At 35.9% G+C, this 27,255-nt stretch overlaps 1 protein-coding gene across 1 annotated transcript; it reads right to left on the bottom strand.

Annotated features, from left to right (window-relative positions):
* Positions 1 to 1,341: 1,341 nt before the first annotated feature.
* LOC149577445 (exocyst complex component EXO70B1-like) lies at positions 1,342 to 27,072 on the bottom strand. The gene is made up of 2 exons (XM_089796462.1): positions 27,010 to 27,072; positions 1,342 to 3,084 (listed from the first exon to the last, which is right to left on the bottom strand). Exons 1-2 carry the CDS (start codon positions 27,070 to 27,072, stop codon positions 1,342 to 1,344), a joined length of 1,806 nt encoding a protein of 601 aa, XP_089652588.1.
* Positions 27,073 to 27,255: the final 183 nt, after the last annotated feature.

The raw sequence follows: 27,255 nt of genomic DNA, 5'->3' as shown, positions 1-27,255 counted from the left end.
GCAATCTTTCTTTTGTTTAATTTATATATTATTATTTTATCAGTCATTTGGAAATTAAAGAAATTATGACATTTTTTTAGAGCAGAGTGGGGTTCCTTACTAAGTTTTTGTGGAGACTAATTTAGCACAATGTTTCAATATAGATCACAGTCATCATGAAGTTGGAGGAGAAAATGTTTTAGGAGTTGATTAATGACAGGGCTGTGAGAGTACAAAGGAAAGAAATAACAAATGGATTCACCATGGCTAAAGAATAACCTAAAGCACACCCTTTTGATAAGGCCCTAGAGAACTTGGAAAAACAACTTGATGACTTGTTGGAGAAGAATGACTTAGAAGAGGGTAAAGCTATTTAGACAGAAGTAGTGGCTATCCTTCCTTTGTGGTTGTGCCTCCTCCTCCAAGAGTTCCTGGCAAAGGTGAAAAGTTTTTTAAAAATGGAATGATAAGGTGTATACATATTGGATGTAGTCATAGTTTCTTCTGATTCTCTTCCCTTTTCTATTGTTGTCAAATATGTATATACCTTAGTTATCATATGTAATTATCTTTTATTCTACACTAATGTACTAAAGTCTTTGTAAATTGATCTCCTAGTTTGGAATTCCTATATTTTTAGCCTCATAGAATATTGTAATGTTGTTTAAGTTATATTCAAAAGGGGAAAAAAAAAATTAAATATAAATTAGTCTTACAAATAACATAATTTTATTACAAGAAGATTCAACAAGAAGAAGGTGACTGAAGAACGATGAAGATGAGTCATATATTATGGAGATTCAGGTTGCTAAGGTTCTTAAGGTGCTGACTTAGGTGTTGCTTGTTGTGGTTTTTTTATTTGTCTCAACTTTGTCGTTAGTTTTTTTTACTTTTGTTGGTTCTATATTCTGGTTTGCTGGATTTTATCATTGTGTATCCATCTTTTCTAACATAGCTCTACGTTTAAACTCTTTTGATTATATCATGTAATTTATTGTAATTTATATAGACCCTATTTTTACGTAAATCCAAAAAAATATAATTTTATTACACATATTTTAATTTATAGAATCACAACTGAATGATATAGTTATGTGTTTCAAACTTTGAGAAATAGAAAAGAGTATGCAGGATTCCCTACAGATTTATTTTCTACAGCTAACAGATAGTCAGCAGTTCTTTATTGTTCTCCCAGTTAAAAAAATTCAAATTTAATAAGAAAGTAAAGTATGCGGAATTGAATTCCGAAACCCACCTCCCACTTAATACAATATGACATTTTGGAAGAGACAATATCTTTCTTATATTCAATATAAACACATGCAAAAAAGGGATCTTGATAAATAAATGAGAATAACTCAGTCATGGTGATCTCGTTGAGCTCGCGGGCAAAGGCCTACCATTCAGCATGTCTAAAACACAATCCCGCACCTCCTCAGGTGTGTATTTGATCAACGTATCGCTTTCAAAACGGTCCCTGAATCTCCTAAGAAAGGAGTTGTAAAGCGGTATCAACTTCTCCGTAATTGAAATCCCTACCTTCTCTCGGAGTCCGACGTCAGCTACTACCCATCCACTATGCCTTTTCTTTACCTCTTCCATCGCTGCATTGAACTCCCTTAATTTCTCCTTCAGAGCTTGCCCTGAAGAAACTCCGCCTGTCATAGGAACTTCCTCCTGATCTGTTAGGCACGACAGCACTTTCATCCATGCGCTCCTCTCATAACTCACAGCATAATGCACTACCTTATTCCACTCTTCTCTTAGCCAATCTTCCCCCAGTATATATTTGAGTTCGGAGCCATTCACCTTCTGTACAATGTAGTTCAGGTTGTTCATTACGAAGAGGTACGACAGAGCCACGTCTTTGTACAGATCAGCTTTCTTGTCCAGCTTGCACTGCAGGAGGAAGGTAGTCCATTCGATGCGATCGGACAGCGTGGCAGAGGGATTGTGATCCAGTGACTCCTCAGGCGCATCTTCCATTATATTTACCCAAGTTTCCTTGTAATCGGAGAGAAAGGAAAGATAATTCATGACGTATCTGGTGAGAGGATGTACATTGCCGCCCACAATGGGGGCCTTAGATTTATCTTTCTCAATAGCCCTGTCAAATTCTGTCAACATCAACCGGGCCGTCTCCGCCAGCCTGGCCACTATCGTGTGGGCCAGCTCTCGCCCGCTTGGACAGGAGTGTTGACAATATGTGTCCTCGATGTCCGGCATGAGATGAGCGAAGGTTTCGTAGAGGTCAAGCACCCTGAATATCCTTTCCGGCGCCCGACTGGCGGTGGCCACTGCCTCTGCGAAAGAGAAGACCCTCCTTGTGCTGCTTTCGGTGATTTCAGCGAAACAAGAATCTCTCATCTGATGAAGCCCCTCAAACACCTCGTCACACAGCCGCTTTTCTCCGCCGAATAGAATTCGAATGCAAATTTTAGCGGCGGATATCCATTTCCTGATCTTCTCATCCAGAAACTTCCACTCCAACTTCCGAATGTCATTCAATTTCACCTTGTCGACGCCCAGATTGTACAAACTCTCCTCCACCACCGACTTTCTGCAGAGAACAAAGACTCGGACGCATTCACCCGCGTAGCCACTCTTCGCCATGCGCTGCGCTATAGTCCGCAGATCGGCCACGGCGTCCGACGGAAGCATGTTGAATTCGCAGAATCTGTCTACTGACAGACAGTTTGAGATGGAGTGGGAGTGGCTGCCGCGATCATCATCGCCGTCAGAGGAAGTAGATTTAGGGACGTTGTCCTCTGAGGAGAAACGGCAAGAAGGTTGGCCCGATGACTCCCTATCCAGGTAAAGGGGTTCACTGTTAGATAACAGAATGTTGTGAAATTCTTTCTCCAGACGGATCATCGCCATCTTCATCAGCCGTTGTGCACGGATGAGACGTTTCTCAGCGTCTGCGCCAACGGAGGACAAATATTCCATGAGTCGTTGTAGATTGTCAACTGTTTCCATGTACATACCGACTTCTTCATTGTTCTTCTCAAAGAGCATTTTGCTTGTCATGTTTATGTCCCATCTGGAAATTAGTATCTCTGCTGCGGCCAAAATTGATTCCATCCTTTCCAAATTGTTTGTTATCTAATCTGTTTGCAGTAGCAGAGCATACGAGCTTGCGTTTGCTCTGTGCGGCCGCTTCTGCTAGAATCCTTAACAATGGGCTTCTTGCTCAAAACCCAAAAATCCCTTGGAATATAAAGTCCGGTTAGTCACACAAATTTTTGGTACAATAAAATGGTATGACTTTTCCACGCAGTATTTTGGTTTGACCGACTTATGGTCATGAGAACATACAGAGTAGTGTACACGTTACGTATCAAAGATTCCAGGAATGGTGTCACTTAAGTTTGAAATTATGGGAAGAAGACATAATTCTCTAGGAAATACTACTTGAAACTTCGTTTTTATATTTGAAATGGACCAAGTAAACCGTCTGTACCGATAAACACAACCAATGCGCGGACCTGAATATGTTGAAGGGGGCTAAGTCAACATTCTAGACACCAAGAAATTTTAGGCTCTCACATTACTACTAAATATTTAAAACTAGAATACTACAAATACTGCAAATAGATAATACGCTCTCATCATTTTATGAACTTAAGTGAAAAACATATGAGACATCCATGTCATTGTTATTTTTAGTATAATACGTTTTTAGTTCCTGCCATAGGCAAAATAACTATTGCATTTGTTTAGTTTCATTGTGTCATTTAATTCTACCAATCAGGTTTAATCATTTTTTGCACATAAATGTTTTCTTTATAGTTTATAAATTTTAATAGATTTATAAAATTTCAATAAAGTCATTTTTCTGTATTCTCATTGTGAAAAATCAAACTATTGCAGTCATTGATTATTAATCTCCTATCATAAACGATTATTAAACTGCTGAAAATAAATTCCCAGCTAATATCGAAAAATAACACAAGTGCAACTTCACTTATAAAATACGGAAAGAAATGCGCAACACAATGAACACAATATTTTTGGACAAATTGTCCTTGGAAAAACCCCTAAGGGAAAACCAGTTCTACAGATGAGGAATTATATTAAACTTCAGCAAATCAAGAGATAAAAAATTCCTTGCCTCTCATTGGCAGAACTCCAACAACCTCCTAATTTCTCCTGCTAATATTCCTCACTGCTATCTCCATGCTAACACTGCGCCCTTGCTAACACTGCAAGACTGTTTGCTAACACTGCAAACGTTTCTCCAAAGCTTCTTGTCCAAATAACCCAATGACCCCTTTTTATACTACTCCTGTTGGTAAACCAATGACCGAGATTAAATCAAACCAATGGCTAAGATTAAGACAACTCGACAACCAATAATAGAATTGGTTGCAAGGTGTCCAAAAGGGAATCTCTAAAATTAGTAAATAATAACCATTTACTAATTCTTGGCAAGTGGACAAACAGCTGTCCAAACCACCCATAAATACAACTGCTATTCATAGATAAGGACGAACAGTTGTCCAAGCTACCCATAAATACTACTGTTATTTCTGGGTCAGAAATAACAGCTGTCCAACTAACAATAATTAACTCTCCCTCTTAGCGAGGAAGTTGTTTTGCATGACACCCATCTTATCTCTGAAGAAGATAAATTTGGCCTTTCCCAAAGCCTTCATCAGAATGTTTGCTACTTGCTCATCTGTAGGTATGTATTGTAGTCGAACAACTCCCCTTTGTACACAATCTCTGATGAAGTGATATCTGATATCTATATGTTTAGACCTATCATGAAACACTGGATTCTCAGACAACTTGATGCAACTCTGATTGTCACAATGTATCACAGTAGTCTCAACCTTCTGACCAAACAAGGCTACTAACAACTTCCGAAGCCATATAGCTTCACATGTCGCCATGCTAGCTGCTATGTATTCTGCTTTTGCTGAACTGAGAGCCACAGACTTCTGCTTTCTGCTGAACCAAGATACAACTCCTGATCCCAAGCTGAAACAACACCCTGAAGTGCTCCTTTTGTCTATTGTACTTCCTGCCCAATCTACATCAGTATAGCCTATCAACCTGATACCTTCACCTCGAACATATTTGATCCCATACTCGATTGTACCACGTAAGTAACGTAGCACATGCTTAGCCACTATCCAATGCATTCTCTTTGGTTCAACCATGAACTGACTAAGAGAGTTAACTGCAAATGCTATATCTGGTCTAGTGTTGACCAAATACATAAGCGAACCAATCAACTGTCTATATAAAGTGGGATCTACATCTTTCTCCTTAAATGTATCTACCTTCCTCCAATTCGTGATCATGGGTGTAGACATGGCTTTGCAATCCTCCATCCCGAATTTCTTCAAGATTTCAATGCAATATTTCCTTTGACCAAGGAAAATCTCCCCATCTGTCTGCCACACTTCCATGCCTAGAAAGTAGTGCATAAGTCCTAAATCCTTCATCTCAAACTCTTCTGCAAGGTTCCTCTTGCAATCCACTATGAGCCCTAGTGAACCTGTAAGAAATAGATCATCCACATAAAGAACAAGAATGAGAATCTCACCCCTAACCATCAAGTAGTAGAGGTTAGCATCTGCTTCACTATTCACAAAGCTCATTTTCTGCAAGTATGTATCAATGCGCTCATACCACGCTCTAGGAGCCTGCTTGAGTCCGTACAATGCTTTCTTCAATCTGCACATGTGGGTCTCTTTGTTGTGTGCTACAAAGCCTTCTAGTTGTTCTATGTATACCTCCTTCAACTCACCATTGAGGAATGTTGTCTTGACATCCATTTGATGGATTTGCCATCCCATCTATGCTGCAAGTGAGATTACAGCTCATATAGAAGTATACCTGGCAACTAGATGCTACCATCTGCACCGTGCTTTATCTTATAGATCCAGTGTGATCCAACTACAACCCTATCTATTGGTCTAGGTACTACCTCCTACACATCATTCTGCATTATTGAAGAATATTCCTCAACCATAGCATCTCGCCATACCTGATGTTTTGTAGCTTCCTGATAGCTAGAAGGCTCACTATCTACCAACTGACTAACTAATGCCACATAGTCATTGAACTTGGCTGGTTGTCTTCGATGTCTAGTACTCTTCCTAGGAGCTCCCACAAACTCCTGAGTATCCCTTTGTGTATCTAAAACCACATGGTTCCTGCTGCCAACTGTAGAGGATGAAATGTCAACCTCTAAGTCTTCTAGATGCATTTCCTGTTGCACCCGTTTTTCCATACTCTATGAATCTTCACTAACTGAGTCTACACTCATACTGGTAACTGTACTTGAGCTTTGTTGCCCTTGACTTGGTCTTGGAGCTTTTATTGGCTGCTCACTCTGATCATCTGCTGGCAAATCTCTAGATCTCCTGAATGCCTTATCCTCCATGAACTTGACATCCCGTCTGACAATAACTCTTTTAGTCTGCGGAATGAAAATCCTATATGCCTTTGAGGTCTCACTGTACCCAACAAAGTACCCCCTCTCTACAGTTTGATCTAACTTTGTACGTGTATCTCTAGGAATATGACAATATGCCAAACTCCCGAATATCTTGAAGTGACTAACATCTAGCTTCTTCCCTGTGAAAGCCTCCTCTAGTGTCATCTTCCCTAGCACCTTGTGTGGAACTCTATTCAGAATGTAGACTGTTGTATTACACGCCTCTACCCATAAGTAACGGGGCATGTCCTAGTCGTGTAGCATAGCTCTTGCTGCCTCCAATATAGAACGGTTCTTCCTCTCAGCAACTCCATTCTGTTGTGGATTGTAAGGAACAATCCATTCTCTCTTGATTCCTTCTCTGGTGCATAACTCCTGGAAGACATTTCCTTTGTACTCGCCTCCATTGTCTGACCGAAGAACCTTTATCTTCTTTCCTGTCGAGTTCTCCACAAGAGCCTTGAACTCTTAAAATCGACTAAAAACCTCATCCTTAGTCTTCAAGAAGTATATCCAGGTCTTTCTAGAGAAATCATCAATAAAATTAACATAGTACTCATATCCTCTGAGAGATTTCGTCGACATTGGTCCACAAACATCTAAATGTACTAGATCAAGAAAACCCTTAGATCTGGTGTCACTCCTTGGAAAAGATGCTTTCGCAAACTTCCCCAACACACATCCCTTACATACATCGTCATGCTCTATGCTCACCTCTGAAACACCTGTCACGGTCTCACGAAGCAATCTAAGTGCTCCATGATGAATATGGCCCATCCTCCTATGCCATAGCTCTCCAAGATCTCTAGGATTAATGTTGCTCATAAGTGCCTTAGGAGCATCAAACTGCAATCTATAAAGGCGACCACTCCTAACTCCAATAGTTATGGGTGATTTCCAATCCTTGTGCTTAATCAACACATGTGTCCCTCTAAAGAGTACATTATACCCCCTATCCTGAAGAACAGATACAGAAATCAAATTCATACCTAAGCCTGGCACATATAACACATCATGAAGTGGAATTATCTTTCCATTCTCCCTCTGAAACTGAATAGTCCCTTTTCCAACAGGGTTGAGTTTGGACAAGTTTCCCATAGAAATCTGAATGTTGGTGTCCTCCTCCTTGTAACTGGAGAAGTACTCTCTAACTCCTATCATATGAAATGATGCCCCACTATCTATATACCAAACACACTGTGAGGTTGAGCTAACCATACAAGCTATGAGTCCAAACTCATTTTCCATTCTACTGGAGAGTTCTTCTGCACTTGCTTAAGCTACCACCTACTTCTTACCCTTCTTCCTCTTTGAGCAATCACTGACATAGTGGCCAAACTCGTGACATCCAAAGCACTTGATCTTAGAAAGGTTCTTCTTCTTCTTTTCACTTTGTGAATTTGATCCTTTGCTAGATCCCTTCTTTTCTTTCCCTTTACCCACTAGGGTAGCATTCTCTTGTTCCACCTCATTTTTTTGACTCTTGTTGGCCCCATTGACAAGACTTAGTCTAAAATCCTCTTGAGTGAAATCAGTCCATAGTCGATCCCAACTCGGTAAAGTATCTCGTCTACTGACAACTTGAACAAAGACACTCCATTGTTTAGTAAACCCATTTAGGGCTATTCTCACTAGCTCATCATCACTAGGGCTATCTCCAATAGTTGCTAACTCATCCTTGACAAGTCTGAGCCTAGTGAGGTAACTTGTGACGTCTTCTCCCTGATTCATCCGAGTATTCTTTAGCTCCTCTCTGAGAATCAACTTCCTATTGGTGGTAGCATTCTGGTACAGATTTAGAATGGCATCCCACATCTTATTTGTTGTATCTAGCTCCGAGATATGTGGAACAATATGATCCTTGACACCATCAAGGATAATCATCCTCGCTTTAGCATCGTCCTTCCTATATGCTGCAAGCTGTGTTGCATCCGTTGGTATAGGTACACCACTGGTAGCATAATCCTTGATACCATTCTCTTCCAACAATAAAGAAATTTTGGCCTTCCAGACACCAAAATTTGAAGCACCATCCAATCTATCCTGATCTCTCAAACCAGCTAAAGCCATCTCAAGGGTTTAAAGCAATAATAAATCTAAAGAGATCAAAAATTTTTTCCTAGGGCAAAACTCTTCTACCCTTAACAACGCTCTGATACCATGTGAAAAATCAAACTATTGCAGTCACTGATTATTAATCTCCTATCATAAATGATTATTAAACTGCTAAAAATAAATTCCCAGCTAATATCGAAAAATAACACAACTACAACTTCACGTATAAAATACGGAAAGAAATGTGCAACACAATGAACACAATATTTTCGGACAAATTGTCCCTGGAAAAACCCCTAAGGGAAAACCAATTCTACAGATGAGGAATTATATTAAACTTCAGCAAATCAAGAGATACAAAATTCCTTGCCTCTCACTAGTAGCACTCTGACAATCTCCTAATTTCTCCCGCTAATATTCCTCACTGCTATCTCCACGCTAACACTGCAAGACTGTTTACTAACACTGCAAATGTTTCTCCAAAACTTCTTTTCCAAATGACCCAATGACCCCTTTTTATACTACTCCTATTGGTAAACCAATGACTGAGATTAAATCAAACCAATGGCTGAGATTAAGACAACTCGACAGCCAATAATAGAATTGGTTGCAAGGTGTCCAAAAGGGAATCTCTAAAATTAGTAAATAATAACCATTTACTAATTCTTGGCAAGTGGACAAACAACTGTCCAAACCACCCATAAATACAACTGCTATTCATAGATAAGGACGAACAGTTGTCCAAGCTACCCATAAATACTACTGCTATTTTCGGGTCAGAAATAATAGCTGTCCAACTAACAATAATTAACACTCATAGGCTCTTGGCAGAAAAGCTAAGGGATAAAATTCAATTTATTAGAAAAAAAAGTTCAAAAATCCTCCATTTTTGGCATTAAATGCTGCATTAATGGAAAACTTTGTCTCGAGAATTCTCTGATTTTTAAAATCTTTTTTCTTCCACTGCCAGCTTTGGAATCTGGAATGCATTACATATTATTAGTTCCTTCCATGGCAGGATACTATTGCATCCATTAGATGCCATATTAGTTGCTATAACTTTTTAACTAGCCAATAAGAGTCAATAATTTTTAACATATATGTCTATCAACTATAGTTTGAAATTTTCCATCTATTTAAATGATTTAAACAAAATAATTTATCTCTTTTTTGATTGGCTTAGAGCAAAAATAGTAAGAAGTAAAATTAATTTTCTTCATACAAAATTAGCATATTTTTTACACTCTACTTTTCATATATTAATTATAGCTTATGTCATCTTTGCAGTAATGATAGCTTATGTCATCTTTGCATTAATTATTCATACAAATTTTTCTTTTACCATAGAAAATCATTTTTACAACTATTTTAAACATAAAGTAATTATATCAATGACATGACATGTTCACTATTTTCTTTATATAAGAAATAAAACTTAGATCTTAATATTTTTCAATATAGTTTTTATTTTATTTTTATTATTTTATATTATTATGTTCAATTTTCTATTTTACTTTTTCAATTATTGATTGTGAACTAGAATACTTATATAAATATTTAATCACAATAATTTAATATAAATATATGAAATTTCATTTTATTCATAATTATTTATTTATTAAAGTTTATTTAAGAACATTATAAAAACTTGAATTTGGTGCTAATATACTAGGGCACCATCTTATCTCAAGCTAGATTTTCTATCTAATGCAAATAAGCTATTTTACACTGTTCAAACCATAGGAAGTTATTATCAATGTTTCAATGGGAACATTTATTTTTCTATTTTGTTTAAACTAAAAATTCAAATGGCAGTAACTTTGATGCTTGCGTCACTTGTTATTTTTATTTCTTCTCACATCCTTTTCATCCAACTCACACTTACTACGTTCCCAGTCTTTTCATATTACGGCTCAATTATTTCAATCAAGTCACAATTTTATACGAATTTGTTGGCCACGATATAATAAGACTGACTTTCCTGTCCAAATTAAATTGGAGGTACGGAATACTTTTTGAATTAACAAGATTTATATAATATTTTGTTAAATAAAATAGTTTAGATTATTTTTAGAGAAGGATGGCGATGTATCCAATGGTACATCTTCAAAGTCAAAGTGGGATATATTCTAAATAAAAGTAAGAAACTAATAAAGTAAGCAATTAGAAGCAATTTTAGTGGACGTTTTGATCAAAATTTTCATAAAATATAATATTATAAAAGGAAAAGATTCGATATTAATATATCTTATAAAAGTAAAAGATTCGACATGAAAACAAAAATAATCTAATTTATTGTTTATTGTCATTTAAAATTAATAAATGCAACAAACTAATATAATTGATGGCCACAATGCAATTCACATGTTCTTGTTATAATCATAGTTGTGTATTTTGCATATTTCTATATTTCTTGTGTTTATATAATTCTACCCTACACTTCTTCTTCATAGATATTCTTTATTGCCATTATTCAAAGATGACCTATTATGATGACACAATTTCTATACAAGTTTCAAAACATTAGCGTGCATGTATTTTATATCTACGCTACTAAAAAAATTACAAATTTCAAACCTACGAAGACTACTTCAATCCAAAACAGAAATTTTTAACAAACTCGACATTATTCAACCACCAAAATCGTTGAACAAATGACAACACACATATCTTCGAATGCAGGAACTTTGGCACTTGCGCCTCTTGTTTTATTTGTCATGCATTCTTAATATTTTGAACACTAATATGTCAATTGGCTTAGAGTCTTTTGGATTATAGTTTTCTAAATGATGATAGAAGTGTAAAACAAATGGATAGGATTGTAGGTATTTCAGATTTTATATATTTGTGTTATATATATTTTATTGAAAATATATTTTGACATTAAAAATAAAATGAAACTATCTATAATTTGAAATTTTTAAAAAAATGATTGCAAATGACCAAATATATTGGTATAAAGAATATTAATTCAATGTAAAAATAATCAATTAATTAAGTTTTAGCTTATGCGCTAAATAAAACAGTAAAAATTATAAATTAATTACTTCACCTTTTAGAATGTGATAATTATTAGATAAACAATTCATAGTTTTGATAAACTCAAACACAGTTTAATAAATATTAGAATGAGTCTAGATTATACATTTATTTCTATAGTATAGTTCTAATCCACAAACAATTGAATAAGGTTAATAAAACTCTCTTTTCTATTTTTAAATTATCATTTACTTGCAGACTTGGGGAAGGCTGCTTAAGTGGTGTAGAATCAAAGGTAATCAATCTTACGACCCCGTGCTTTTTTATTTCATACGAACATAAATTTCACTTCCCCGTCAGACTATATTACTATAAACATAATCCTACAAAAATTGGAAGCGAATGTGAGCAATCGTTCAACTGATTAGGACCTCCCCTTGAACACGTGCAAGACAAAATCTTGAGCCTCCATTGGCGTGTATTTAATGTACGTATCGCTTTTGAAGCTCCTAAGAAACACTTGTAAGCCAAGCTAAATTATTTTGGACCAGAGCCCGCGTTTGCTTTGGCTCGCCAATTTCTCCAAGATAGTCTTGGTGCTTTAAACCGAAGATATCGTATGGTATATATACAAGAGTTTAAAGAGTAGGATATAGAATCTAATACAGTTGTGTGACTTTGTAGGATATAGAATATAATACAACCTGCGTGACTTTGACGCTGGGTCGTTGTTGACTCATTACTCCTCTCAGCGTTTTGTATAGTTAAAAACTTGGAGGACAGGTAATACCTGTGTGAGAAATATTCCAAAATTTGATGTAAGGTGGAATGAGAAGGTCATTGTCTCGTATCCATTCTAGAAGCTCTATGACCCAATCAAACGGATACGAGACAATGACGGTTTCGTTGGCTGAGAGATGAATAAACATAACCGATATAATTCCTTAAAACGGTAATATATAATTAAAAATTGGTACCTACTAGCACTTGTATCAAACAGTGTAAGATTTTAGTGTATTTCAATTGTGAGTTTCTATGTTCTAAAACAAACGTAAGCTTAACTTCTTTTGTTGACTAAATTATATCAACTATTTCTTTCTTATTGACTTAATCATGCAATCTTAATTGCATTATAAAATAAGATTGATGGAAGCTAATCCATATCAGCATGTGCTTCAGAGATCTACTAAAAAATTCTCTCCCTTTCTCTCCCTCCTTCTCTCTCTCACACATGCACACACAACAATATTTAATTCTTAAGAGAAATCAATAAACCAAACAAAAATATAATAATGTTAATATGATAAAATTTTAGGTGTTAAGTAGGCACAAATTGACTATCCATAACCCTAGACATACTCTAGGATGAAGATGATGTTAGATTGTGGTGACTGATCAGGAAAGTACTGTACATACTTCATAAATAGTGGTAGCCGACATGGTAGCCGACATATTATGGCCGACATGTTATAACCCTAAAGCGGTTTAATACTTGTATAAAAAGGGCTTAGGGTTGGGTATTTTTATGTGTGGCGATACGAAATTGGTTCTTGCGGCGGTATTGAGCTGTAAGGGATTACGGATTGTAATCAGGTTGTAATCACTGGATTGTAATAAGATCGGACATGTTGTTTGGTGGACGTAGCCCAGGGATTGGGTGAACCACGTTAAATCTTGGTGCTTTGTGTTCATTTCTGTGTGTTCTATTATTTTCTGTTATTGGTTATATTTGCATGTAGTTTATATTTCTGTCTGTGGTTTATCCTAACAAGTGGTATCAGAGCCTGATTTTTGACCTGGTCATGGGTTCAAATCTCCCCGGTGCCTTCCCGACTCGTGTAAGCACCTGGTATGCGCGTCGAGGGGGAAATTGTTGGGTGATGCGACGCGCTCCCCTGCCCACAGGTGGTTAATTATGTGGTGTTCCATGTTCACTAACAGTCATGGCTTTTGGTGCAATGGTAAATGGGCCCTACAATTGGTATCAGAGCCTAGTTGTTTCTTAGTTATCCTCTGCAGGAAAGTCTCACGGTTAAGTGAGAGTCTCACGGTTGAGTGGGAGCAATGGCAGATGATGGTAAGCTGAGGGTTGATAGGTTTAATGGGCAAAACTTCCAGTTATGGAAGATGCAAATGGAAGACTATTTATATCAAAAGGATTTATGGAAGCCGTTGGAAGGAAAAACCAAGAATCAGGGAACTATGTCAGAGGTTGAATGGGATCTTTTGGACAGAAAGGCACTCGGAAGCATTCGATTATGCTTGGCACCATCGGTGGCATTTAATATTACAAAAGCAAAGACGACAAAAGATTTGATGAAAACCCTAGCGACACTGTATGAAAAGCCCTCCGCTTCAAATAAGGTATTTCTCATGAAGCGTTTATTTAATATAAAAATGGCAGAAGGTGGATCTGTTGCAGATCATTTAAATGAGTTTAATACTATTACTAGTCAATTATCTTCTGTGGGTATCAATTTTGATGAAGAAATTAGGGCTCTCTTGATTTTGTGTTCTTTGCCTGAAAGCTGGAATGGCTTGGTAATGGCGGTGAGTAATTCTGTTCCTGGATCAAGTACCCTAAAATATGATGATGTGATCGGTGTTATTTTAAGTGAGGAAACTCGTAGAAAATCTTCAGGTGGATCTACATCAGGAAGTGCTTTAAATGCACAAAGCAGGGGCAGAACGACTGAAAGAGGAAGTAACTCTGGAAATCGTGGGAAATCAAGAGGAAAGTCAAAGGGGAGGAGGTCTCAATCGAGAGGACCAAATGATTGCTGGTACTGTGGGAAACCAGGGCACAAAAAGAAAGATTGCTGGACTCAAAAGAAAAATGAAGGAGATAAATCAGATGGAGACAAAGAGGCAAATGTGGTAAGTAACAAATCCGAAGAGGATGCTTTGCTTCTGTCTTTAGAGAGTGTTGATGATTCATGGATTTTAGATTCTGGTGCTTCTTTTCATGCTACACCTCATAGAGGTTATTTCATTGATTATGTCCGAGGGGATTTTGGGCTTGTTTATTTGGGGGATAATGAACCCTGTCAGATTGTTGGAAAGGGAAAAATTAAGATTAAGTTGCAGAATGGGAATCATTGGCTACTACATGAGGTAAGACATGTTCCAAAGCTGAGTAGGAATTTAATTTCAGCAGGGCAACTCGGTGATGAGGGTTGTGTAGTTACTTTTAATGATAAAAATTGGAAAGTTTCAAAAGGTTCCCTTGTAGTAGCAAAAGGTGTGAAAGTAGGCACCTTATATCTTTGTACAGGTCATATTGTTCCTTCTACTTTGATTGTTTCAGAGAAAAATGAATATTCAGGAACAATTACTGCAATTGAGCAGGGAGAACAAATAGTTGCTGTAGATTCTGATATAGCGCTGTGGCACAATAGACTTGGGCACATCAGTGAGAAAGGTATGAAAGTACTTCATTCAAGGAAAGTTTTACCAGGTCTAAAATGTGTGAATATGGATTTCTGTGAAAGTTGTGTGTATGGAAAACAAAAGAGAGTGAGTTTTGTAAAGACAGGGAAGGAAAACAAAAAGGAGAAATTAGAGCTTGTGCATACAGATGTATGGGGACCGGCTCAGGTATCTTCCCTTGGTGGCTCTCATTATTATGTTACATTTATTGATGATGCAACTAGAAAAGTATGGGTTTATTTCTTTAGACAAAAATCTGATGTATTTCAAACTTTTAAGAAATGGAAATGCTTGGTTGAAAATGAGACTGGTAAGAAATTAAAATGTCTCAGATCTGATAATGGTGGTGAGTATTGCAGTCATGAATTTGAAGATTATTGCTCCACTAATGGTATTCATAGACAAAAAACTGTTCCAAGGACTCCACAGGAAAATGGAGTGGCTGAACGCATGAACAGGACTATAATGGAGCGCGCAAGGAGCATGAGGTTGCATGCTGGGTTGCCCTTACACATGTGGGCGGAGGCTGTCAATACTGCAGTATATTTGATTAATAGAGGTCCCTCTACTCCTTTGGGCTATGGTATTCCAGAGGAAGCATGGACTGCTAAGAAGGTGAGTTATTCTTTTCTCAAGACCTTCGGTTGTGAAGCTTTTGCTCATATAGACTTTGAAAATAGAACCAAGCTAGAAGCGAAATCAAAGAAATGTGTCTTTGTTGGATATGGCATTAATGAATTTGGCTATAGGCTTTGGGATTTTGAAAATCATAAAATTATAAGAAGCCGAGATGTCATATTCAATGAAAAAGTGTTGTACAAAGATTTGTTGCAGCAACATGAGAAGAAAGAAGATGATTATGTAGTGCTGGATGATACTCCAAAAGATGATGTTCCAGCCATTCCTCATGATGTGCAACAACTGCAACAACAAATACCACACACACCAGTGAATGTTAGACGGTCAACAAGGCCAATTAGACCTCCACAAAGGTTTTCTCCCTCTTTGTATTCTATTTTACTTACTGACGCTGGTGAACCTGAAAGTTATGATGAAGCTGTGCAGGTGGATACTAAGATTCAGTGGGAGTCTGCAATGAAAGATGAAATGGACTCTTTGCTGAAAAATAAGACATGGGATTTGTGCAAGTTGCCTGTAGGTAAAAAGGCTTTACAAAATAAATGGGTTTACAGGTTGAAAGAAGAGGAAGGAGGTAAGAAAAGATTTAAGGCCAGGTTAGTTGTAAAAGGATTTGCACAGAAAAAGGGAACTGATTTTGATGAGATATTTTCTCTTGTTGTTAAAATGACTTCTATTCGTACTGTTTTAAGTCTTGTGGCTATTGAAGATTTGCATTTAGAGCAGATGGATGTTAAAACAGCCTTTCTTCATGGTGATTTGGATGAAGAAATATATATGGCTCAGCCACAGGGTTTTGAGGTCAAAGGTAAGGAGAACTTAGTGTGCAAATTGAAGAAAAGTTTATATGGCCTGAAGCAAGCACCTCGGCAATGGTATCTGAAATTTGACAGTTTTATGCATGAGCATGGATATAACAGGTGTCATTCAGATTACTGTGTTTATTTTAAGAGGTTGGATGATGATAACTACATTATTTTATGTCTATATGTTGATGATATGCTTATAGCTGGGTCTAACATGCATCATATTAAGGGGCTAAAACACCAGTTAGCACATGCATTTGCTATGAAGGATTTGGGGGCAGCAAAACAAATCCTTGGTATGAAGATTTGTAGAGATAGGAAGAATAGAACATTGACGCTATCTCAAGCTGATTATGTTGAGAAGGTGTTGCAACGTTTCTCTATGGAGAATGCTAAAGCTGTCAGCACACCTTTACCTGGTCATTTGAAATTGACTAAGGAGATGTGTCCCAAGACACAGGAAGAGGACGATAAGATGTCCAAGGTACCCTATGCTTCAGCTGTAGGAAGTTTGATGTATGCTATGGTATGCACTAGGCCAGATATTGCACATGCAGTGGGAGTCGTTAGCAGGTATATGAGTCATCCAGGTTTTGAGCATTGGAATGCTGTCAAGTGGATTCTCAGATATTTGAGAGGAACATCCAATAAGTGTTTACACTTTGGGGGCTCTACTACTGATTTACAGGGCTATGTTGACTCAGATTTGGCTGGGGATATTGATACCAGGCGGAGTACTACAGGTTATGTCTTTACTGTTGGTGGGGCAGCCGTGAGCTGGGTTTCTAGGCTACAGAAGATTAATGCTCTCTCCACTACAGAGGCAGAGTATGTTGCTGCTACAGAGGCAGCCAAAGAGATGATATGGCTTCAGTTCTTCTTGGAAGAATTGGGACATCCTCAGAAGGATAATTATTTGTTCATAGATAGTCAGAGTGCCATTCATCTTGCTAAGAATTCAGCTCTGCATTCTAAGACCAAACACATACAGTTGCGGTACCATTTCATTCGGTCAGTTTTGGAAGATGGATAGTTAAAGCTGGAGAAGATACATACCAATGAAAATCCAGCAGATATGTTGACAAAGGTTGTAACAAGGGAGAAGCTGACCTCCTCTTCAGCTTCGGTTGGTCTTTTAGACTGAACATGAATAAAAAAACAGTAGAGTCCAGGATGGTTTGATCCAGTGGGAGCCCCATGTGGTAGTTGTATTGCTATAGGATCAGTCTCCAAGTGGGAGATTGTTGTTTAGTGTGGAGCCTGATCAGTCCCCAAGTGGGAGATTGTTAGATTGTGGTGACTGATCAGGAAAGTACTGTACATACTTCATAAATAGTGGGGTTCGGGGCATCGGCCCGAAAATTTTTTTTTTTGGAAGTAGCCGACATGGTAGCCGACATATTATGGCCGACATATGGCCGACATGTTATAACCCTAAAGTGGTTTAATACTTGTATAAAAAGGGCTTAGGGTTGGGTATTTTTATGTGTGGCGATACGAAATTGGTTCTTGCGGCGGTATTGAGCTGTAAGGGATTACGGATTGTAATCAGGTTGTAATCACTGGATTGTAATAAGATCGGACATGTTGTTTGGTGGACGTAGCCCAGGGATTGGGTGAACCACGTTAAATCTTGGTGCTTTGTTGGTTTATCCTAACAGATGAACTCTTAATTTCTTAAATAACATCTTCAAGAGCTAAATTCTTCTATGATGCATATTGAAATAATTAACTTGAGAACCAATATGACCTCATTATGCATTTTAGATTGAAGGGATAAACTTGATTAAATCATGGCCAGACCATCTTTCATCTCTTTTCTAGTTTGATAGTCTAAGAGAAATTATCAATCTATATTACTTAAGATCCAAAGAAATATCTAAAATTGTTTATGTTAATGGAGTAGTTAGATTTAATAGATTTTACGCATAAATCATATATCTAATCTTTTGTTTAAAAGATGCAAAGTGCTTAAATGTATATCACAATTTAAATTGTTAGGCCCTTTTAAACAAATCACATAGGCCACTTTTCTTTCCAAAACAAAAAAAAATTTGGCTAAGATGGAACCTTATCTTTTCAAGAAAATGAAGTTGTTTTATCATTATACTTGACATTGGTTGCGACAATACCACTGATAAAAAATGTTTAACATGTTATTTTTCTATGTTCTCAAGAGGAAATAAATTATTTTTAATTAATCAATTTAATAGAGAGGATTGATCTAATACATGCAGAGATAATGGACACTAAATCTTCAACTTTCCTGTTTTTGAAGTAAATAAGTTATGTCCCAAAAGAAAAAATCAACTTATATATGTCATTTAATGCATTCATCAACCCCCAATATCTTTGGATTGAATCTACATATTCACTTTTCTTAAACTATGTTAAAAAAAGTTCAATTCATATGTATTGAGGATACTATAGACCATTGATAAAGTATTATCACTTAAGCTAACAAAGTATTTTTTGAGCTTCAATGTGGTTGTGATCTACTACTGCTGTCGAAGTTCATGTTATGCATAACAAAGTATTTTTTGAGCTTCGATGTGGTTATGATCTACTACTACTGTCGAAGTTCATTTTATGCATACAAAAAAAATCAAGTATTCAATAAGCATTCTTCAAATACATTAATATACCTTTCTATTGAACAAACCCTTACAAAATGATTTATTAATTAGACTTAATTAAATATCACAATAAAATTAAAATTAAAATGAACTTATATTACACATCAATAATTATATATCCTTGTTGATGTCTCTACTAGCTTTAGATTTAAGCAACCTAGTATTGTTTAGTGGGAGGCTAATGATCCCATCCCAATTGATATCAAACTTTGCATTGATGATGATAGTTGATCTTTTTAGGTGCAACATTCTTGGAAATAATGACTCTTCGCTCTTGGTTAATGTGACTAGAATTTGTGACCTTTCCTTTCACTACTATGGGAAAAAAAGATAGGCCCTTAAAGCATAATTTTATTTGGATGAATATTGCATTACTCTAGTTTTTGTTGGTGTTTCATGTTCTCCTTTTTCCTTATGGCTTGTGGCATGTTACAACAATATCGTAAGTGAAAGGAATAGGGTTTAGAATACCTCATTTTAAAAATGACAAGATAATCACCTTATTTTAAATGAAATTTTAGCATGAGGATTGAATCCCTATATGGAGAAGCTTCATGGACATTATTACTAGGTTGTTATTACTATTTTTGATGGGCAGGAGAATGGTATCTTTTAAATTATACAAGGTAAAAATATCTTTCATAGAGGACTTTATTATGGAAGTTTCTAGGATTGTGGTGGAGGAAGAAAAATTCAAGGAAGTTGCAAAGCTTTGAACAAAGTTGTCAATATTCTCTTCAAAGATGTTGAATGAGAGAAGGTTAAAAGAACCACTAATGGGGCTTACAATTGTCAATATTCTCCTTAAATTTAATCCCCCTTATGATTTGGGTTTGCAAACCATTTCCTAAGCAACCCAACTCATCCTCGACTTCTCCTCAGTTTTGCACCACAAAAAGTTGTGTTGGATCTTCTCAGTAGTGTCTCTAACTTTCCCAAAGATTTCAAATATGGATAGAAAGTAGATAGGGATGCCTTTTAAGGAGGCCACAAGGAGTTGCAATTTTCTAGCATTACTAAGAACTTTTCCTTTTCAACATGCAAGCTTCCTTTTCATGTGTTCCATAATTAAATTCTAGAACTGGGGAGTAACCCTCTGAATAGTGAGGGGTAGTCCTAGGTATGTGTTAGGGAGGTTAGCATATTGGAATTTTAGTTCTCTAGTGATCTTGTTTTGTAGTGTCCTGCCAATATTAAAGAAAAATATTTTACTCTAATGATAATTTATATGCTGGCCTAAAACTATAACATAGTCACCCAATAGCTTCTTCTAGTGTTTAGCTTCATGAATAGATGTTATTCCATAGAGAAAGGTGTCATCTGCAAACTATTGGATCACTTTTAGGGGGAGAGTGGTGTCCAGCTTGATGCCCTTTATATGACCTTACTTTATCACACCCAAGATATTTCTTCCAAGGGCCTCTGCCTCAATAATAAACAAATATGGGAAAAGGGGATCCCCATTCTCAATCCCCTCATAGTCTTAAAAAATTTACATGGGGTACCATTTAGGAGAACCATAAATTGAAAAAAAATTGCAAGCTCCTTAATCAAAGAGATGGATCTCTCCCCAAAATCCATCCTATACAGAATGCCAAAGAGAAAATTGCATCTTACTTTGTCATAGGCTTTGGAAATATCAAGTTTCATAGCCATACCCAGATTCTTTCTCGTCTCCATTGAATGCATAACTTCATGAGAGGTAATAGTTGCATCCAATATCTATCATACCAAGACAAAATCATTCTAGGAACTACTAATAAATTTATCTAGAAGAGGTTTCAGTCTATTCACCAAAATATTAGAGAGGATTTTATACACCATATTTCAAAGGTTGATAGGCCCAAAATCCCCCATCTTTTTGGGTTCACCAATCTTTGGGAAAAGGACAATATAAGTCCAATTTATTTCCTTAAGGAATCTCCCTTTGTTTATGAAATCTCACACAACATGTGTGAGGTCATATTTGATGATTTTCCATAAGTCATGGAAAAAGCAGGAAGGAAACCATCAAGGCCCAGGGTCTTGTAGGAACCCATAGAAAAAATAGTTACTTTCACCTCCTCAATCTCAACCTCCTTACCAAGTCATCATTTATCCCTATGTCCACCACTCAGGTGATAATTATCAAAAGATCCTCACTTTTATTATGGTCTTGAGGAGGCAATTTCTAGTTGTAGATATCTTGGAAGTAGTTAGAAACCCATTTTCCCATGTCCTTCTCCCCCACAATCTTCTGATCCTATTCATGCAACAATCTAGCTATAGTGATCCTATTTTTATGTTTAGATGCTGATCTATGGAAGAAGGTTGTATTCCTATCCCCGTCCGTAAGCCACCAGATACATGATCTCTTCTTCTAGAAGATCTCCTCCTTCATAACAATATCCTTTCATTTCTTCCTCAACTCCTTCTCCTCCTAGATAAATTCCTCAGACACATCCCCATTAGCAAGAAAAAATTGGAATTCCTCAAGCATTTTCTCAATATCCTTCTTTTGCTTAAAAATGTGATCCCCAAAAGTTGATTTCTTCCATCTACACACTTCTCTCCTAATGATTTCTAGTTTCTTAACAATCCTAAGCATGGACATTCCCTCTACTCTAGTATTTCACCAATGTTTCATGCATTCCCCAATCTATGGGTGAGAGTGCCACATTATGTCATATCTAAAAGGTTTGAAACCCTAAGGGTTGTGTTGAGCCTAGCTAATCAAGATCATGGAGTGATCAAAAATAGTCTTAGGAAAAGCTTGAATGGAGGACAGGGGGAGAATATCCTAGCCAACAGACTTATGCACTCTAATTTATTTCATCCTAAAAACACATTTTTTGAATTCCTTGAACATGTTAGTATAGACTTAAAGCTATATGTATCCTACTTCAATATTCTCACTAAAGAATTTATGTCATTCCATGAGTACATGCACTAGATTCAAATTTCATAAAAACATCTCTCTAATTTTGAAGAAACATCTGTGTGTGTGTGTGTGTGTGTGTGTGTGTGTGTGTGTGTGTGTGTGTGTGTGTGTGTGTGTGTGTGTGTGTGCGTGTGCGCATGCGCGTGCATGCGTGCGTGCGTGTGTGTGTGTGTGTGTGTGTGTGTGTGTGCATATATGTATGTATATATATGCATGTACATGTACACACACACACACACACACACACACACACACACACACACACATTTATATACATATGCATATATACTTTTTTTTAAAATCCATAATATCATTAATTTTATTAAGTATAAAAAATGTGTTATAAAATAGGGAGATATTGTTCATCACATCAGCATCAGCATCATATCCATACCTACTAGAGTACATATTCACCATGGATAAAAATAACCCCAACCCAACTACAAACTAGATACAAATGATCAAAATGATCTGCATATGATCGTACCTTACAACTACATGACATATTATACCAAGGCATATTAACAGTCATTTGAAAAAAATAAGAAAATGCACCCTATTCTCAAAACATCCATGATAAAATACAAAGCAACTAGTCATAGCTCCATAACTTGAACCAAATATCAAAATCCTTCTTGGAAAAGTTTTGAAATAACCAAAAAAAAAAAATTGGGACTCTTTTATAGACACCCACTCGGTGCTTCGCAGAAACTCACCCTATTCTAGAATTGAAGCCATTCTAGAAAATTTTGGACCCATACATATATCTCTCTCATTTTGAAGAAACATCTTTCTGGAGAAGTACATATAAATTTACTTCCACAAAGGTTATATAAGTTTTCTTCCACAAAGGTTAGATCATGAGGAAATGTCTATGAATCAATGCTGATCATCTTATTCCTAGGCTCTCATTATTTTCTACCACCTTTCTCAAATGTTGGAAAAACTTTGAATAAGTAGGTACAAATGTAGCACAAAGGTAATAATCCACACTACCAAATGTGCCTCTTAATTGTCATTTGTGAGACTATCTATTTTTTAATGCATTTTATGGACATCTAGGAAAACAAACAAATTGTTTCTTCTAATTGTAATCACCTTTTTTTTGGCCAATTAGGTTGAGTAGATAGTACAAGAAATATCACATACATAATTTCATTACTATTAGATAGTTCTATGTGTCTCTTCATTTTCCTACAACAAAATTTTATGTTGATTGTAATTTGTCATGATTTGAGATTTGATATATCTGATAAGGAGAAATATTTTTAGGATCTATTCTAATTTGTATATGTATATGTATGTTTTGTTTTAAATAGGTGCATTTTTCTTCATAGTTTTAAGGTTTCTTTTTTATAGATTCAAAGTTGTCTGATAAGAATGTGCAAAGCAAAGGATAGTATTTTTAGGTGAATTGTCATTTTACAAACTTTATAAAAAAAAATTTCCATTTTAAATATGTTATTATTAGAGAATGTTAGTTTGATTTATTTTCATAGAAGTGAGAGAGAGAGAGAGAGAGGTGGAAAGAGAGAGGAATGGGGGAGAGTGTCATATTAGAAAATATAATTGATTATTATAAATTTGTATATTAGAGATTAGGAATCCCTGCAAGTGTGTAGCACCAAAATCCATCATTCCTTGATGACGTGGCCCCTTGCTCATGCATAGAACATCTCTCTATTTGTTGATTATGGACACTCCTCAATCTTCCCACAACCTTTGAACTTAGCAATCAAAAATTCTCTAGGCTCTATATTAAAGGGCACCATCATTCTCGATGTGTTGGGTTATTTCTAATCTACATTTGTCCAAAGTCCATATAAATAGGTATATAAAATTATATGTGCATTTCTTTCCATTCTATCTCATTATAGTGTGCATGTCATCAAGGAAGATGGAAAATGCTCAATGGTTGGTTCTCTGTCCCATTCTTTCCTTTGAATTTATCAACTCAAAGATTCTTTTGTTTTGTAGTGCTTTGAAATTGAGTCACATCCACTTCAAGAATTATCACTTTTAGAATTGCCATCATTTACATTACAACTTGGGATTCTTCAATATTTTTCTAAAATTAGTTCACTACTTCAAGTCACCTCCAAGTAAATTACTTCCATTATGCTTGTGTTGATTGCTACAACATTTGACATTTTATTGATTCCAATGCTTAAATGATTGAAATAAACTTGTATTGTGGATCACACCCACATCAATAATATATGAGATTTCCATTGTTCATCTGATTTCCTAGCTTACCAAACAACTCAAATTCAATGATTTTATTTATTTTTAATTAGTTTAAATAAATATTTGGTCTGTATTATTTGAAACTAATTTAGTATTTTTTTAACTTACATCAACAACTGTATTTGCCCCTCTCATGGTTAAGCATAAAACATTGCCAAATTATACTAGTTAAATAGAATTTTGAAAAAATTTACAATCTAAATTTGTATTGATATTATAGTAAATTATAATCTAAAATCAAATATTAATTTTTTTGACTTAAGTTTTATTGATGTTATAAAAAATATTGAATAAAAATTTCTAACATATAATTAACAAATATGTATTGATTTGGAAAGCTAAAATTAGATTTATAAAAAAATTAAAATAATATTTCATATAAAAAAATATATATTGTAATAATCATTATTTTATTATAGTTTGATTATGTGAGTACAAATTTAAGTAGGAACTTATTACCAGAACAAATACTTATTATTGTTGGCAAATTAAGATTTAACAATCAATTTTTGAAAATCTTTTAATAGCTAAAATTATTATCATATAATTCACACCCATTAGCAATAAAGTGGACACATGATGTTTCTTACTCATCTGGGTTACCAGAACACTAAAGGCTACTATGTAGGTTATTGATTAGGTTTATGAATCAAATGTGGAAGATAAATTGTGGACAAAAAAACATAGTTGTGCCATGACTTTAAGAATTGTGTGTGAAGGTGATGATGAGAAGGGAGGTAGGTTATATAGGAGTGGAGGGAATGAGATTTTTTTTAAAAATGATATATGGAAGAAGTAAATAGGAAAAAATAGATAGGGATTGGTGATAGATGGATCAAAATTGAATATCAAAGTGGGGGATAAAGATAAAGAAAAAGAAATGGAGGGGAAAAAATAGGAAGAAGAGAGATGAGAGGTGGGTAGATGAAGAAATAGAAAAACTAAGATATATTAAGGGGGGAGGAGAGAGAGAGAGAGTTGTGCTTGTATGTGTGAGTAAGAAAGATATATAGGTAGAGATAGGGAGATAGATAGGGTGAGAAACAACCGACAGTAACAAAATAGAGAGAGACAAGTACTGACATTGTTAGGTGTGTAGAGTAAAATCTCTAAATGATCATTGTACAAAAATTTCTACATACAATTATATAGAAAACAACTAAAACTTACCCAAATCAAAAGGCACTTAAAACCAAAATATAATCATCTTATGAAATTATCCCATCAAATGTTCTACATCATTAATATAGTGAGGTTGTTTACGATATCTAACACTATCGGCATTTAGGTGGAAGCGCTAGTATTAAGAAAATGGGATGGCAATTCAAAGGATATGAAGAAAAGGGGAGAAAATCAGTCAACCAATTGTCTTAGAGCTCACGATTGAGGGTCTCATTTTAAACACATGCAACACAAAATCGTGCACCTCCTTTGGTGTGTATTTGATGTACTTTGTATCACTTCCTCCAAGCCGCCTTCTGAATCTGCCAAGAAAAGAAGTGTAGGACGGTATCAACTTCTCAATGATTGAATCTCGTATCTTCTCTCATAGTCCGATGTTAGGTACCACCATCCCTTCATGCCTTCTCTTCACCTCTTCCATCACTGAATTGAACCACTTCAGTTTATCTTCCAAAGCCTACCCATGAAGGAGGTGGATAGAGTGGATCAAAGACAAACATGAATGTAATGATAAACATTCAAATCAGTAAGTAAAAGACAAAGACTCATCAAACTATGCTACAATACTTCATACTCATTAACATAACTAAAATCTATTAGATGTCCTTAGAGTGCTACAACATTCCATCTACTCATGATCCAAAATGAGAAACCCAAAATGGGCTCTGTTGATCCACCATGATCAGATAAACATTTCATACTCAAATCCTTACATAATGACTCTATTTATAGAGATCCAAGAACTCTCTAGACTATAGACCAAACATATTGCACATGATATAATTTATTATAATATTGTACATATATTAAAACATGGGCGGCTATATTTGTGGGCTGAAATGACTATTTATTGTGGATGGTTTCATTGTGGGCTGGACGGCTAATTTGGGCTATTATGGACAACTCGTTGTCTATGGTGGACGGTCGGTAGGTGGAGAAATTACTCTACCAACACTCCCCCTTAATTTCTTCCAATAATGCTACTGCAATTATACTATTTTCCCTTGTCATATTTACTTCAGGTTTTATGGCTTACCCCTAACCAATGCAATATCAAAGTGGTTTTAAGTTCACCACAAACTTCTCAAACATCACACAAATGGTTTCAAGATAACCATAAACTTTGCACTCAAATGGTTTACAAACCAAGTACTCATTGGTTCTAATGACCATGAATCATCACTGCAAGGAAACTATCATTACTCTGGGCCTTTCTCTTTTGTACCTGCATCAAACTAATTATTGAGTCCATATAAAAAGAAATCCATCTACCGAGATACATGGGTACCTAGCTGCTGTACTTGCCAGTTCTATAAGAATCTGTTTCACATACATGGTTCATCAATATGTCAAACCAAAAACCTTTTAGGGTGTCGGGCACAACCAATAATGCACCCCATACATTTAGATAGCCCATTAATAATCATCACTAATTCAATTTTCATCACTTGATTGGGGAATATCAATGCAACCAACTTCTATTAAATGACCACTATCAAGAACATCATATCCTTGACAATTAGACAAACAAATTCTCACTTCCAATCCCAAAAATTTTATCCAATTAGCACACACACAGACCTTTGAATCAAGACAACCAACTCACCACCAATACAACCTAATTTCACTTACTATCACAACAACTAACTTCAATAACTATTCTATAACATCAAACACACATACTTCAAACACAAAGACATAATAAGCATTTCCATGATCAATATCTTCCATGCCAGGTGTATGCATTCTCTGGCACTCCCGCTTGCACAAAGATGCTTCACATGCTTCTAATCTATGAATGACAGCATCACACAATGCTAACTCAAACACACTTCAACTTTGGCTTCCTTCTTTTCATGACTTCTCTATCTCTCATAGCAATCTCTTGATTTGTTTTTCTCTTTATTCTTGCAGAAGATAACTTCAAAT

Source organism: Cupressus sempervirens, chromosome 1, assembly GCF_028749045.1.
Source record: "Cupressus sempervirens isolate cs-2001-9-10 chromosome 1, ASM2874904v1, whole genome shotgun sequence".
Classification (NCBI taxonomy): domain Eukaryota; kingdom Viridiplantae; phylum Streptophyta; class Pinopsida; order Cupressales; family Cupressaceae; genus Cupressus; species Cupressus sempervirens.
Note: the sequence above shows the minus strand (reverse complement) of the source record. Positions and strands in the feature narration are given on the sequence as shown.

Coding starts and splice junctions, on each gene's coding strand:
- LOC149577445 (XM_089796462.1), bottom strand. CDS start 27,072: ATGCATACACCTGGCATGGAAGATATTGATCATGGAAATGCTTATTAT. Junction 3,085..27,009: donor ATTATGTCTTTGTGTTTGAA/GTATGTGTGTTT, acceptor CAAACAGATTAG/ATAACAAACAATTTGGAAAG.